Source organism: Rhipicephalus microplus, chromosome 3, assembly GCF_043290135.1.
Source record: "Rhipicephalus microplus isolate Deutch F79 chromosome 3, USDA_Rmic, whole genome shotgun sequence".
Lineage (NCBI taxonomy): Eukaryota > Metazoa > Arthropoda > Arachnida > Ixodida > Ixodidae > Rhipicephalus > Rhipicephalus microplus.
The window spans coordinates 274,516,561-274,532,348 of NC_134702.1; the positions used below are offsets into that span (position 1 = coordinate 274,516,561).

Sequence of the window (15,788 nt, forward strand, 5' to 3'; positions counted from 1 at the left end):
GAAGGAACGACGAAGGAATGTGACTGGGGCAAATATGATAATCATGAGATGCGTATCACGTAACAGCATGACTACATGCCACGATCATGATACACTCATGGCCGTTCTGCTGGCTTCACATATACCAGATTTGGTATTTCTTAACGTGAATTGACGAAGAAGGTATGTGACTGATGCTAACATGGTAATCAATAGATGCGTGTCATTAAGATCATGACTACCTTATACATGCCAAAATCATAATACACTCACGGCCATTCTTCTAGCTTCACATATATCAAATTTGCCATCACCGGACGTGAAAGGACAATGACGGTATGTGACTGGCGCAAACATAATAATCATGAGATGCGTGGCACGTAACAGCAAGACTACTTGCCACACTCATGATGCACTCGCGCCCATTTCACTCGCTTCACAAATACTAAACTTGGTATTACGTGATGAAAACGGATGACGAAGGTATATGACACGTTACATCATGATACTCATAGCATGCGTGTCATGTGAAACATAATTCTATGCTATGCTTGTAGTGCGCTCGCGGTCTTTACGCTAGCTCCACATATACCGCTTCTGGTGTCGCATCATGTGAATAGGCGACGAAGGTAAATAGCACGTCCTAACACAATAATCATTATATGCTTGTCATGTAAAACATGACTACCATTTATGCTCACAGCGTACTCGCAGCCGTTTCACTAGTTTCACTTATACCACATATGTTATTACTTGATGTTAATAAACGACGAAGGTGACACGTCCAAACATGATAATCATAATATGCGTGTCATGTAAAACATGACTACACGCTTCGCTCATAGCGCACTCGTGGCCATTTCGCTAGCTCCACATATACCAAATTTAATAGCACGTGCCGTGAACAGACGATGTAGGTATATGACACGTCCAAATATGATAATCATATCATGTGTGTAGCGTAAAACATGACTACATGTTACGCTCATAGCACGCTCACAGCCGTTTCGCTAGCTCTACCAAATTTGGCATCACGTGACGTGAATAGTCGACGAAGGTAAATGACATGTTCGAACATGATAATCATGACATGGAAGCCATGTACGGCATAATGTACATTCGCCTCGTCACGGTAATTGTGCTGATTTCACCGCGATATCAACCTTCCTCATTCGTGCTTCGCACATCATCGATTGCCACTGTACGTGGCATCTACCCATTTTTTTCTCCTTTTCGGACATGGTGGAGTTCACATGGTTGCAGAGGTTTTGTACATCTTCAATGTAGCGTTTGAAGTTCCGACCGGGGAGCTGCACCCGTTGACGCAAGCGCTGTTCTGCCGAAAGCATGCGAGCCGACGGCAGACCGAAGACATTCGTTATGTAAGTCTTGAAGATAGACCAAGTGGGAAGGTCACTCTTATGGTGGTAGTACCACACTTGAGTGATGTGCGTAAAATAACACTGGAAGTACCCCAGCTTCATTGGGTTGTCCTGCCTGTTACTGGCACTGGTACGCTAGAACCTCAATAGCCAATAATTTACATCCGATTCCCAGCAGCCGGTGAAGGGGGGCGGCTGTCGCTGGCAATATATGGCTCTGCAGGTGACGTGAACGGCTTATGGTCTAGGCTGGAAAGGGGTTTTGTTGACCATGATAGTAATATGGTAACGATGCGGGGCTGGCTTCCGGGAGCGAAGTTCCAGGTTGGCACAGAGAATTAATGTACCTCCATCAGATCAGCAATTGTTTATTATTTGTGGATGTCACAAAATCTCGACAAAAGGTAAACTTGTGGTGTCGAAGAACGCTGGGTGTCAAGCGACCAATGTCTGGGCAAACGTGAGCTCAAGTTTGGTGCTGCTGCTGACGCTGGTGCTTGCTTGTTGGCTCTTGCTTTTAGTCGTCGTCTTTCTGTCACTACACCACATTAGTTATGAAACTACCTTTCTTGTATTTTAAGGCATACATCCGATTGTTGTCCTGCATAAGTTTGCCTTCGATGCTTTAGGGCGTCTGCCGCTTTTGAACGCGATGGCAGTAAAGAGCTCGTTTCAAAGAAATTTTGGCATCGGCGTTGAAGTTGTTGGTTCTCAGGAAAAAATAATCATCTTATGCGTGACCTAAATAATCAAGAACATTGCAAATGAAAAGTTATGAACCAACTCCCCGAAGAAAATCATTACCGGATGTAAAGCAGCGGAGTTGTGCACGTTGTTGACCCGGCTGAAACTGGCGTTAATTCGGATGCTGAAAGTACAGTTTGAAGCGACCTTAGGTAGCCTTTACTCGAGTAAACGTTTCTTTGCAACGCAAAGACATGAAAGGCGGGTTGGGTTTCGTGTAAGTTTCGTCGCAGATTAACGAGCTGAACGAGTGTTTTTACTCGACGTATGGTCGAGCATTGCGGGTAGTGAATGGGGTGAAGCGAGAAAGAAATGTTTTATGATTGGGCGGAGGAGCATCACCACCTAGGTTTGTTAAAAGGAGCCAGCAGAATCTGCGACTGAGGGTGAGAGTGATGCCGATGCGCAGTGCGGCTTCACGTACTTTGCTTTCTTCCAAGAACTGCGGTGGAAGGAGCCCGGTGAGGTGCGTTGGCATGGAGACACGGAGGAACAGCGTTCGACAGGCTAGTCACGAACTGCAGAAAATTAGGCGTCTTTCCTCTTCTCTAATCACTACCACCATCACCAAACAGCTGTTTCGCATATGATAAGTGATGAAGAAATGCTATGATAGAGTGGCGACCAAACCAGAGTCGCTTGGGTCTGAGTGGGGGTTGAACCTGGGTCGTCTGCCTGAGAAATGAATGTTCTACAACACGGCCATGGGTCTGCTTGTAAATACTGTGAAAATAACTTCCCCTGCTTAGATAAGCAGTGAAAATAGCTTTCGTGCTTTACAAACGCGTCCTGTCTTTATCGAATTGGTGATCCTACGTTTTCGTAAAAGCGTTCAACCAAATGATCATCATGTGTCAATGTAGACGGTTAGGCATGTACCATCTTCAAGTTGTACATTTTGTTAAACCTATATACAATACTTGCTATACATTTTAGCATTGGCGCCTATCTACGTCGGCCTCGAGAGCAGTGTATGAGCATAACTGTTATCAGTCGCAATCATTGTCACAAAGTGATATCAAGTAAAAGAAGCGCCGTTCGAGGCACGCCATGTGAACTTTGTATGTTCATGCTATGAAAATAAAATATGATGTTCATTCTGGAGATTCTCTTCACTTGAAAGCTGTGAACTAACAATGCTCTGCGCAGCAGTGTCGAATTGAAACGACAGTGAGTAACAAGGCCAGTTTCCGGCCTGACAATGCGGTCGATGGCAAATTGCATACCGGTAGGTAGCGCGGACAAGCAGCTTAACATACGGCCTTAAGTTAAAGGAGCACTGACATCAAATTTAGTCATGTCAAGATTTTGGCTTCAAGAAGTAGCTATCAACCCCCTAGTAGTGATTCGTGACCTAAAAGGCATCTGAGTGACGAGTGAGTATCTGCAATAAGGATTAATATATTCGCTACTGAACGTGGTTCAATATGAGTGGAAAGCCCACCAAATTCTAGTGGTGGCAGCACTACCTCATGGCCACGTAGAGGCCGCTGTGCAGCTGATGCCGCTTTTATAAAAAAGTGGTGACGTCACACTGATGCTTCGTCCGCTAGGCACGCACGTGAAGTCCAGCTGTGTCTCTGAAGGCGTAATCATGACTCTGTCGCCAACATCGTTGTTCTCGCCGTCGTCACAGTCAACATCTGCAAGTGATGATGACAGGGACCTGGAATTCGGTATCGCTGCGATTCGCATTGATCCATGCTTCATAAGCTCCGCGTTATATGCAATATATTTATCCGTCCCGGCCCTACTGTCGGAGCTCAAGAACTCCAACTGCGTACTTCATGTCACGGAAGTTTGGCGAGTGAACTGCTGCTTTCAGCTGCAGTAGGGCACACGGTAGGAATAGCCCTGGCCTCCAGAACAGGCGTCGTACTGCCAGTGAAACCCAACTGGTTCACCAACAAAGGATTCACCGTGTAGTGGCCATTTCACCGCAAAGTGATGGGAGCGAATGCAGCTGTTCTTCACAGGCACCCAGTCCCTCTGTCCAACGGCGCGTACGAAGTAAATCCACTTGCTGCGTTGAGATTTGTGGCTTGGAAATGCGCTTTTTGCGCGCCTCGACGTGCAGGTTCTCACTACGGAATGGTTCCCCGACATCTGGCACGTATTGTCGCTTTGAATGATTGTACTAACACGCCGTTGAGCACAACGCACATCTGTCAATGCGACACGATGAATCGCACGCACGCTTCAACACAGCAAGGAGAGCCACTAGTGAGAGCATGGCTGGGAGTCAGCTTTGAACACAGTAAAAGATTGTCGACGTCATGGTTAATAGCATATTGCCACAGCTCAACCATCGCAGAAGACGTGTGCCACAATTCGCGTTCGGAAAAGCCGCCAAGCAAGTAGCAAGAAAGCCGTGCCATGGAACGCCGTCCTGCGCGCGCCACGATGCTACGCCAAGGGACCGGCACGAGACTCGAGGGGCAGAGGAGGAGACCGACGAAGTTGTAGTCAGCAGCAAGAGACATTTTTGGCTGACCATTTTTAGTTTTGAGTTTACGGGCACAAGTTCGCCCTAACTAAAGAGTTTATATAGTACCAGTTGCTATATTTATTCGTAATAATCTGGTGGAGGTGCGGGGTATGATTCCAAGCGCACCACAGGCAAGGGAGAGAAGCCCAGATCCCAGAAGATTGGAGCCAGCAGAATTGACACCTGTGCACTAACCCACGAGTCGCCGACTACGTGGTGAGCAGCCCGAGTTTGGCCCCCTAATTGACCCATCAAGACCTGTCGAGACCTCAAGCACAAGCGTCACTGCGATGGCCACCCAGTAGATGCCATCTCCATCTCATCTCATTGTGGATTCACCACGTACACCAGAGGCCTTGCACGGTGAGACCTTTGAAGACGCCGAGGACTGGCTTGAAAGCTTCGAGCACGTTGCACGTTTGAATGATTGGGACGAAGCCCGAAAATTTCTTTACGTTTACGTCGCCCTGCAAGATTCGGCACGTACGTGGTTTGAGAACCACGAAGCGTCCTTGAGTTGTGAGACGACTTCCGACGAGAACTAATCGCAACCTATCCGAATACGGACCGCAAAGAGAAGACAGAGGCTGCTCTTAAGGCGAGGAACCAACGGAATAACGAGAGCGTGGTCATGTACATAAAAGACATGTCGCGGCTCTTCCGCCGAGCTGACCAAAACATGGCCGAGGAGAAGAAGTTGCGGCACCTAATGCGCGGAGTAAAAGAAGAAATTTTCGCAGGTCTGGTGCGTAATCTACCGCGAACTGTGGCGGAGTTCCGGTCCGAGGCAAAGACCATGGAAAACACACTACAACAACGTGTGCGACTGTACAACAGAGACTTCAGCGTCTCTTCAGTCAGGGCGGAGTCAACAACCCTCCCAACCAACGTTTACGTCCTCCGGGAAATAGTGAGGGCTATTGTTAAGAAGGAACTGCAGAAACTACAACTCCCCCAAAGTCCTCCAGCGATGCCCTCAATCGCGGACGTTGTACGTGAAGAAGTGCCGCAAGCAATTATTCAACCGCAGCCTCAGGTGCCACACCACACGCAACCGGAACATCAGCCACAGCTGTCGTACACGTAATTCGTACGGCAAGACATGAGACGCCCGAGCTTTGCAGAAGCTCCCGTTATGCCACCGACCTTTTCTCGCAGTACGCCACTGCTGATGCCAGAAGCGAGACCCTGCAAAAGTGATGTATGGCGCATGGCAGACCGGTATGTCAGTATGTCAGTAGACCACTATGTCAGCATCCATACCAAGTAGCTCCAAAAGAAACAGGCGATAAAGAAGCAAGTACAGGAGATGCTCGACGACGATGTCATACAGCTCTCCAAAAGCCCATGGGCATCGCCGGTAGTACTGGTGAAGAAGAATGACAACACCTTGCGGTTCTGTGTTGATTACAGAAAACTCAACCTTGTCATGAAGCGAGACGTGTACCCACTCCAACGAGTCAACGATACTTTAGATAAACTGCGCAATGCTCCCTTTTTTTCATCGTTGGAACTAAAGAGCGGGTACTGGCAAATAGAAGTCGACGAACGAGATCGTGAAAAGACGGCGTTCGTGACACCCGACGGACTCTACGAGCTCAAAGTACTCCCATTTGGTTTGTGTTCTGGTCCCGCTACCTTCCAGAGGATGATGGACACTGTGCTCTCCGGCCTGAAATGGCAGTCATGTCTTGTCTATCTTGATGACGAAGTAATTTTCTCTACAACGTTCGAGCAGCACGTACAGAGATTGAGAACGGTACTGGATGCTATTCGCATGGCTGCACTTACAATCAAACCCGAAAAGTGCCACTTTGTATTTCGGGAGCTTCGTTTCCTCGGGCACAGTGTCAGTTCTCACGGTGTCCGCCCAGATGCGGATAAGATCACTGCGGTTGAAAATTTCCCAAGGCCAAGCGACAATAAAGCTATGCGACGTTTCCTAGGGCTTTGTGTCTACTATAGGCGCTTCGTTGAAAACTTCTCCAAGATTGCGGAACCACTGACACGGCTTACGAAGGAAGGTGTGCCATTCATCTGGCACCAATAGCAAGAAGACGCCTTCTCTGAGTTACGACGGCGTTTGCAGTCACCTCCCATACTCGCTCATTTTGACGAAGATGTCAAAACAGACATTCATACGGACGCCAGCAACGTTGGCCTCGGTGCTATTCTTGTTCAATGGCAGAACGGAGAAGAAAAAGTTATTGCTTATGCAAGCCGCACTCTGTTGAAAGCTGAGTATAATTATTCGGCTACGGAAAAGGAATGTCTCAGAGTTATATGGGCCATCAGTAAGTTCCGTTCATATTTATACGGTAGACCATTCCGAGCCATCAGTGACCATCATTCATTGTGCTGGCTTGCGAACCTCAAGAATCCTTCCGGAAGACTTGCTAGATGGAGCCTGCGTCTACAAGAATATGACATCACCGCAGTCTGCAAGTCTGCCCACAAGCACAATGACGCGAATTGCTTGTCACGAGCACCAGTCCAGACCTCGTCTCCTGAGCGTGAACAAGACTCCGCATTTCTTGGAGCTGTGAATGTGTCGGAGATGGCTCGTGATCAGCAAATGGACCCAGAATTACTTCTGCTCATTCAATACTTAGAGGGGCAGCAAGTTGGAGTACCGCCAGTTTTCTTTGGTGGACTACGTTCCTACGTCCTCCACAACAACTTTCTCTACAAGAGAAACTTTCAACACACCGGTGAAACGTTCCTACTGCTGATACCATCATCACTGCGAGCGGAAATTTTAGAAGCGTGTCCTGATGATCCATCGGCAGGTCACTTGGGCATTAGTAGGAATTTGGCAAGAATCCGCCAGAGATATTACTGGCCAAAATTTATGGATTGAGTACAGCATTACGTAAGATCATGTCGAGAATGCCAAAGACGTGAAGTACCACCCCTAAAACCAACGCGTCTTTTGAAACCGATAGAGCCACCGAAAGTCCCATTTGAGCAGGTCAGAATGGATTTGCTAGGACCATTTCTTATGTCATCGTTTGGGAAGCGCTGGATAGTTGTAGCAACCGACTACATGACCCGGTATGCCGAGACGTCATCTCTCACAAAAGGAACGGCAAATGAAGTGGCTCAGTTTTTTGTGACCCAGATAGTGCTGCGACATGGCGCATCTAAAGTCCTTATAACTAACAAAGTAACTGCGTTCACTGCCAGGCTAGTACAGTCTGTCATGAAACTAACGCACACCGACCACAGAAGAACTACCGCATACCATCCGCAAACTAACGGCTTAACTGAAGGGCTGAACAGGACGCTTGCTGACATGATCGCGATGTATGTGGACGTCGAGCATTGGACTTGGGACACCATATTACCGTATGCTACATTTGCATACAATACCGCAGTACAAGGGACAACCCACTTCACGCCATTTCAACTTGTTTATGGTCGAACAGTAATAATGACATTAGACGCGATGCTGCCCGTCAACAGCACGAATGAAGAGGACCCTGACATAAGCGAATATGTAGAAAGGGCACAAGAGGCGCGACAACTAGCACGTAACTACATCATTCAACAGCAGGACGTCGACGCGCACCATTACAATCTAAGACGAAGGGACGTTCAGTACTCCCCTGGAGACCAAGTGTGGGTCTGGACGCCTGTACGTGCACGTGGCCTATTCGAAAAGCTTATGCGGCACTATTTTGGCCCTTACAGGGTTCTTCGTCAGCTAGGCTCATTAAACTACGAAGTAATTCCTGAAGGTCAAGTATGCACAACACGACGCAGGAATCTCCCGGAAGTTGTACATGTAGTACGGATGAAATCGTACTACGACAGGAACTGAACAAGTGAGCTGACTCACGTCGTCTAACACAAGGACAAGTCATATTGTTCAGAAACTGTCAGCCGGCTCTACGCATCGGGGCGATGCGTGTTAGGAGGGGGACTAGTGCCACAGCTCGACCATCGCAGAAAACGCGTGCCCCAATTCGCGTTTGTAAAAGCCGCCAAGCAAGTAGCAAGAAAGCTGTGCCATGGAAGGCTGTCCTGCACACGCCACGATGCTACGCCACGGGACCGGCACGAGACTCGAGGGGCAGAGGAGGAGACCGATGAAGTTTTAGTCAGCGAGAAGGAGACATTTTGGCTGATCATTTTTAGTTTTGAGTTTACGGGCACAAGTTCACCCTAAATAAAGAGTTGATATAGTACCAGGTGCTATATTTATTCGTAACAATATCGTAACTCAGGAGAGTATTTGTGGAATGTGTCACATGGAACACGTAGAACTGGTGTTGATGTCGCAGGGCAGTCTAATTTTCTTTTTTTTCTGCTTAGCCTTTCTACGCGGGTGGACATTGAAATAAAATAACTTCGACGCGATGGACGCCATTCAAATCCGGCCAAGGACACCTATGCATACAAAGGGATTGAATAATAAGCACATCTCTATCTTGAAATTTTATGATAGTGCTCCCTTAGGCACGCGCTCGCGTGGTCCATAAAAATGCATGGTTGACTGCACATCATAAACTAATGGGGCCTGAATGTTCAGATGCAATCATTTTGGGCCAGCTTTCGGGGAGGAGTACTGCGGCACTTACGTGATGAAATTCTTCAACTGAAGATCGAGTTTTATTGTAGTTATCCTCGTCACACCGTACTTCTGAAGCGATGTGGAAAGTTCTAGCGCCCACATGTGTTATTTATTTTATTTAACAATACTGCGAATCTCATCAGAGATTAGAGCAGGGAGGGCATATGAAAAAGCAAATAATTGTTTACACAAAGTCCTAATGATAAAAAGCACAAGAAAAAGCTGGAAATACAAAATGACATACAAATCATAGAATACACATTGCCAATAAAGAACACACAATCAAACGATTTTAGTAATAGCAAAATCATGAACTAGGCTATCGTTAAAAACGACTGAGAAAAGATAATGCATGCATTTGTAATAGGGGGTAGGAACAACAAGTAGGCATCTTTATTTTACAACCTATTCAAAGAATTTTATGAACAATAAACTAATCGAAAACATGTCACTTATGATGATCATAAAGACAAAAAGTTTGTACTAGTAACATAACACTGATTTATCATTTATTGTGTTTATTGATGATGTGACGTCGTTAGTGTGGTATGCGAGGCAAGCGATTCTTTTTAAATCGCAGCTGTAAGCAAGTTTATAGGATAATTCAATGGCTAAGGGGGGTTCCAGTGAGTTCCAATTTTATTGGTTAGAAGGGAAAATGAGTATTTAAAACAATTAGTGTTAAAAGAGTATTCTACAAGAGTATGGAATTGATTATGACAGGTTGGTCTGCTGTGAAAAAATATATACCTTGAAGTATATATTTATATTATGCTGTGGAGAAGTTAAAACATTATTTTAGTATGGTTAGTTTTGTTCTTTTTAGTAGTGTTGAATTCCAGCGTTATTGAGTAGGTGCGTCGTTGAGTCTGTCAGTCTATACTTGCTAAAAATAAACTTAATTGCTTTTCTTTTAACCGCTTTTATTTTAATAATCTGTTGGTAGGTATACGGTAACCAGACATGGCTGGCATATTTTAATACAGATCTGACGAGGGTAGTATAGGCTATGAGTTTGGTATTTCATGGTGCGTGTTTAAGACATCTTTTCAATTAAAAGTAGTCTTCTTTTTATTTATTTTTATTTATACAATACTGCAGGCCTAGGGCGGCCCAAGCAGGAGTGGTTTGTTTGTATATCAATGATGAAAACCAGTTTTAAACAAAAAAAGAAATACAAATTGAGAACAAGAAGAAATAAGCAATGAACAATCGAAGAAATCACCAGAGAACAGGAGAGGACTAATTAGTGCATATTTCGGACATATGGCACATAAGAAGGAAAAAAAACGAAGCAAGGCAGCAATGATCATAACAGTAGCGTAGCACAGATTTTACACAACTAGACATGCGAAACCAATCACAGGATAAAGGCACCGTTACAAATTTATTCTGCGAGCTGGTTAAACAACTGAAGAACATTATTTGATAAGAAGGTTTCAGATGGTAAGGCATTCCAATCACTTATGGTGCGCGGGAAAAAGGAATGTTTGAATATGTTTGTGCGTGCAAAAATCGAGTTATATTTAAAAGGGTGAAAGTTCCTGGTGGGTCTATGGGGCAAAAGGTTTAGATAAGGAGCGGGGTCGAGTGCAAGTTTACGGTTCCAAAGCTGATAAAGAAATTTTAGTCTTGTTATTTTACGGCGGCTCTGTAAGGTCATGATGTTGTTTGTTTGCATTAAAGAGGTAGGCGAGTCATGTCGGCGGTAACGATTATATATGAACCATACAGCCAGCCTCTGAATTTGTTCAAGTTTGTTAATGTCTTTTTTAGTGAACGGGTCCCAAACGATACACGCGTATTCAAGACGAGGCCTGATTAGCGTGTTATACGCAAGAAGTTTAACATGGGAGGGGGATTGTTTTAGTTTGTGACGTAAGAGGCCGAGCTTACGCCGAGTTGATGCACAGATTTTGTCGATATGCATTGACCAAGTTAGATTATTTGTAAATGTTAAGCCGAGATATTTAAAGCTATTGGTTTGAGAAATTTCGACTCCCTTTACAGAGTAATTGAACATAAGAGGACATTTTTTATTATTTATGCGCATGTACACCGTTTTAGTTTGGTTGAGCTTCATTCCCCAAGTGTCGCACCAATTAGATAATAAATTCAGGCTGTCGTTGAGGGTAATTTGGTCATTAGTTGATTCAACAGCTCTGTACAGAAGACAGTCGTCCGCAAATAAACGAATAGCAACGCTTTCGTGCACACAAGAGGTTATGTCGTTTATATATACCAGAAATAATAAAGGCCCCAGGACACTTCCCTGAGGCACTCCGGAGTTAACTGATCCAAGATCTGAAACGTGACCACCGACATCAACAAATTGTTTTCTATGTTCAAGGTATGAAGCAATCCACTTTATTAAAAGGTGCGGGACATTAAGTGTATTAAGTTTATAGAGAAGACCTGAATGCGAAACCCTGTCGAATGCTTTGCTTAGATCTAGGAATACTGCGTCAACTTGGCCGGACTTGTCGAGAACTGAAGAAAAGGTATCCACAATAGAAACAAGTTGAGTGGTAGTAGATAGGCCCTTACGGAAACCATGCTGGAAAGGTGTTAAAATATTGCGGGAATTTAAAAAGTCGACCAGATAGTTGGAAATAATATGCTCCATGAGTTTGCTGCATGAATTGAGAAGCGAAATAGGGCGATAGTTAGTAACGATGGCTCGATCGCCAGTTTTAAAAACAGGAACTGTACGTGTGAACACCTCTTATGCCTGTGCTAGCAATATTATCAATGTGGGTATCCCATTTCAGGTCATTTGAAATTGTTATTCCTAAATATTTTCATACCATAGGGTTGCTTGTTATGCCTTCCACCTTTACGTTTTTAAGAGCCATGTTCATTCTATGATCCCAAACCAAAATGTAAGTTGTTAAAAACACTTTTTTGGGCATGTACATGAAAATGAGATATGCAGGACCAAGCTAGTGCCCGGTATCGCCCATCCTTTTACTACTGATGCTGCAAGCTGTTCAAAAGAACGCGGATATCAGCAAGCAACGATATCCTAAATGTCAACGTTTTCTAAATTCGTAAGTATGCATTTAGAAAACAAGCGGAAATTGTAAGGGCTCGTTTTTTCTTAGACAAAATATTGGTTACAACAAAAAGATAATGCCAACGAAAGCATAGGGGATGTTATTAGTAAATGTAATGTAAAACTTTAACAAAGAGAAGTGTACTAAAAGGTAAGTTGACATGGGCAGAGACAAAACCAGTGCCCTTCGAATAGTACATCAGCAGCGACTGTCCACGTAGTTAAATCGTAGTCATAATTCGCAGCATTGTCCTCCAGATAAACCACTTCAAAACCACATTTTCTCCTTTTCTCAGCACCGGTTCTCAAAAGCTTATCACGCTAAAACTAGATTTCAAAGCATGCTTTCAGATTAGCATTTCACTGGTGAACTCGTTTTGGTTGAACCGCGTGGTAGGCCGAGACACGAATCAAGACAAGTAAGCGCAATCTTTCTGACTTTTTTTTGCTGATAGCGCCACCGCACAGCTCGAGTAAAATGAACTCTTCTCAACTTGTGCAACTTCCTATGCGCTTTTTTTGCATAGAGAACTGGATCGACAGCAGAATAGATGCACAACCATATTTTCTGGGACTGCGCGTTTGTTTTGCGTGCGTTCTGTGGCCATTTGATAGGCGCCTCTCCCACTAGGACAGGCAACAAAGCTGTAGGGCTTGCGATGAGAAGAATTTATGCTTTTGCTTACTGCTTGAGACCGTGCTTGTTCTGCCGGGTGCCAAAAATGCGAGATGCGCTCCTGCAAGGAAGTAGTCTAGAGGAAGGACAACGTGCTGAAAGACTTCACATCTTCGAGAACGTGGTTTCTGGGTGCGCCATGCCGTATCTTTTTTTAGGGGTGAAGCTTCTTAAAGCGGTACCTGATCAGCCCTCGTCGTAGTACGTAACATGTATTACGTTTTGACCTGCAAGGTCATGCTGGTGGGAAATTTCTCCTGTGCGTTGTTGAACAATGAAAAGTTTGCAGCGTGTGCCTTAACTAAAAGCCAATTCTCTTGTCCATCATTCCCCATTAGCAGCCATTGGCATGTATATTGAGCACTATCTGACAAGAAAGGGTTGCTACGTTATACTCGCTTGGCGTAACCTCCTTGGTTTTATAAAGGTTTAGCGAGCGTTGGGCCGCAGTGCCATGAATACAGTGAACTAGTATATACCATGAACTCGAGGTGGTTAAAGATAGGAAGTAGACACGAAGCGCAATCCGTAAGAAAGTGTGCGTGTGGCACCTCTCGTTTAGTCGTTGGAGTGTCCGTTGCATGGCGGTATTTCTATATGCGGAATATATGATAAAAATATGCGAGGTGGCGGTACCTAAAGTGTTGACTAGATGGACAAACGGAGACACAAACAGATGCATGAACGGATGCAGGATGGCTACACGGACGGATGAATGAATGGATGGACGCAGGGGTGGAAGCATGGATGAACGGAGAGACGGACGCACGGATGAACGTGCGCACTCATGGACAGAACCACGCACGGACGGGCGAATGGATGCACGGACGGTCACACAGACGGACGCATGGATGGACGGAAGCAAGAACGAATGGACCGACGGATGCTTCACCCCACTCTCCAACATTCACCCCGTGGATATGCTGCCATTTTTTTTGCCACGTCGCACTAGCGGCGTTAATTCGCGTGAGCGTAAACTTAAGCGCTCGATCTGCAGATATGGTAAATTCGAACACGTTTCTTGGGGCAAACGTTTATTGATTTTAATTACACAAAAATGAACTAGTAGTTTTGAAGAGTTCAACCAACGTAATCATCAAAACGATTACTTAAAAAATATTTACAGTGCTGTGTCTATCGTTCAAGTGAAGAAAGAAAAGGCGTAGGAATGCGCATTGCTGCACTCGCATCTCATGAAAGTGCCCACACTCATGCTATTAATTTGTACACATTGTTGTGCAACAAGTACTAACTGCAGTTTATGTACAAGCTCAGCCCGTAGCATATTATTGAGGTTCTGGCCATCTCCGAGGTGTACAATTTTAAGTTTCTCGCAGGGCCTGTCGGACGACTGGCAGTCTCGTCTGCAAGAGGCCAATGTGTCCGTGCTGCGCGGCTCGATCGAGGCGCACGAGCGCATGGACCGCGAGATCGGCCTGTGGCAATGGGCACGCTCGTTGCGGTTCCCTTCCGAGCACCGGCCCGAGGCCCTGCAGCCGAACCTCCTGAGCGTGTTCGTCGACGAACAGCTCACCGGTGACGTTTCCTCCCTCATGACACTGTTCGTCTTCGAGACTGGAAACACTGTCTACCGCGCCATCTTTTCTATACAAAAAGAGGTGCGCTATTCAGAAAACTATGCACACTACACTGCAAATTAGACTATAGCTGCAACTTGGAATCAGTCAAGGGGAACGTTTTGCGTATGAAAAGAATATAAATGCAAAGATATTCTGACCAATAGCCTCAAGTGGCTAGTGGCCGGTCCAATACAATACAGTGTACAGGTCAGCTTTGAAAGAAATGGAGTACCGCGGTTTGTAGAAAATTGAACGAGAAAGCCGCCTTTCTAAGCCTGTTGCAGACACTTCTGCACCAACTTATACAATCATTCATTCAAGGTAGCGCCTACAACATAAATCGTCGAAACTTTGAAAGGGCCGTTACACCCAATTTTCGTTCATAATCTGTGTTATCTGGGTTCATCCTTGGGTGTTCGCAAATGAACTGCCGAAAACTCAAAGTGTTTGGTCGAGAAGGTAATTTATAACGATAATACGTAAAAACACGATGGTCTGGTAACACTGCTGGCAACACCACTGGCAAGTACGCTGCACCCGCCAGCCGTAATGTAACAAGCTGTTAGCTTTGCCAGCGTCTGTATTCTGGCCAACTATTTTGTTTATTTGTCGGATGCACCTACACTGGAGCGAATAGAGCGAGCTTGAGTTCGGCATCGAGAACTGAGTGATTTGTCGCGGCTGAAACTTTGACAGAAGATGACGGCTAAACTTCCTTCAGCATCTGACGTCATGCAATAATGGCTGTAGCCTACGGTGAGGGGAGTTTACGGCCTGCAACTTCTAGAGCTTGTATTGCAGTGAAATATTCCATTACAACCTATTTTTCATATTCGTATAGGCATAAGAGACTTACGTACTGTTTCGCTGAAACCCCGAATTGCTGACAGATGGTGAAATGGCCTCCTTCAAGCAGCGCACCACGTGTATATCATTATTCGCAGGGGTGAAAGTTTGAGGCGGGGGGAGGGGTTGTGCAGAGGTGGCTTTTCAGTCCGATGGAGGGGCTCCTCTCCCGTCAGTTTGTGAGCTGTAGCACAACAGTACCCATATCACCAGTACTGAAGTTGATCCTAATAACTTTCCTATTTTTTGAAGGGAGTGTCTACCGTCCTTCATTGCTCTCTTGTTTTTTGTGGCAATTAAGCGTAAATTGTGAAGTGTAGCGGTTTCGCTTGAAAGTGAATGCGTAGAAATTTTTAGCACATGAATTTTCTGTCCGCGTTATGTCTTCTTCCATCTGTGGGATGAATGACCACAGCACTGGTCGGTGCCGGTGAAAGTCAAAAACCGAAACCACATGCACTT

At 45.3% G+C, this 15,788-nt stretch overlaps 1 protein-coding gene across 2 annotated transcripts in view; it reads left to right on the plus strand.

The window, feature by feature from the left end:
- The window catches only part of LOC142804275 (uncharacterized), a 324,814-nt gene that overhangs the window by 246,455 nt on the left and 62,571 nt on the right, over positions 1-15,788 (plus strand). The window contains exon 7 of one of the 2 annotated variants that reach the window (XM_075891025.1): positions 14,238-14,519. The exons of the other annotated variant lie outside the window; for it this stretch is intronic. Within the exon in view, the coding sequence (XP_075747140.1) occupies positions 14,238-14,519 (282 nt within the window). The remainder of the gene's footprint in view (positions 1-14,237; positions 14,520-15,788) is intronic. 2 annotated transcript variants of the gene reach the window in all.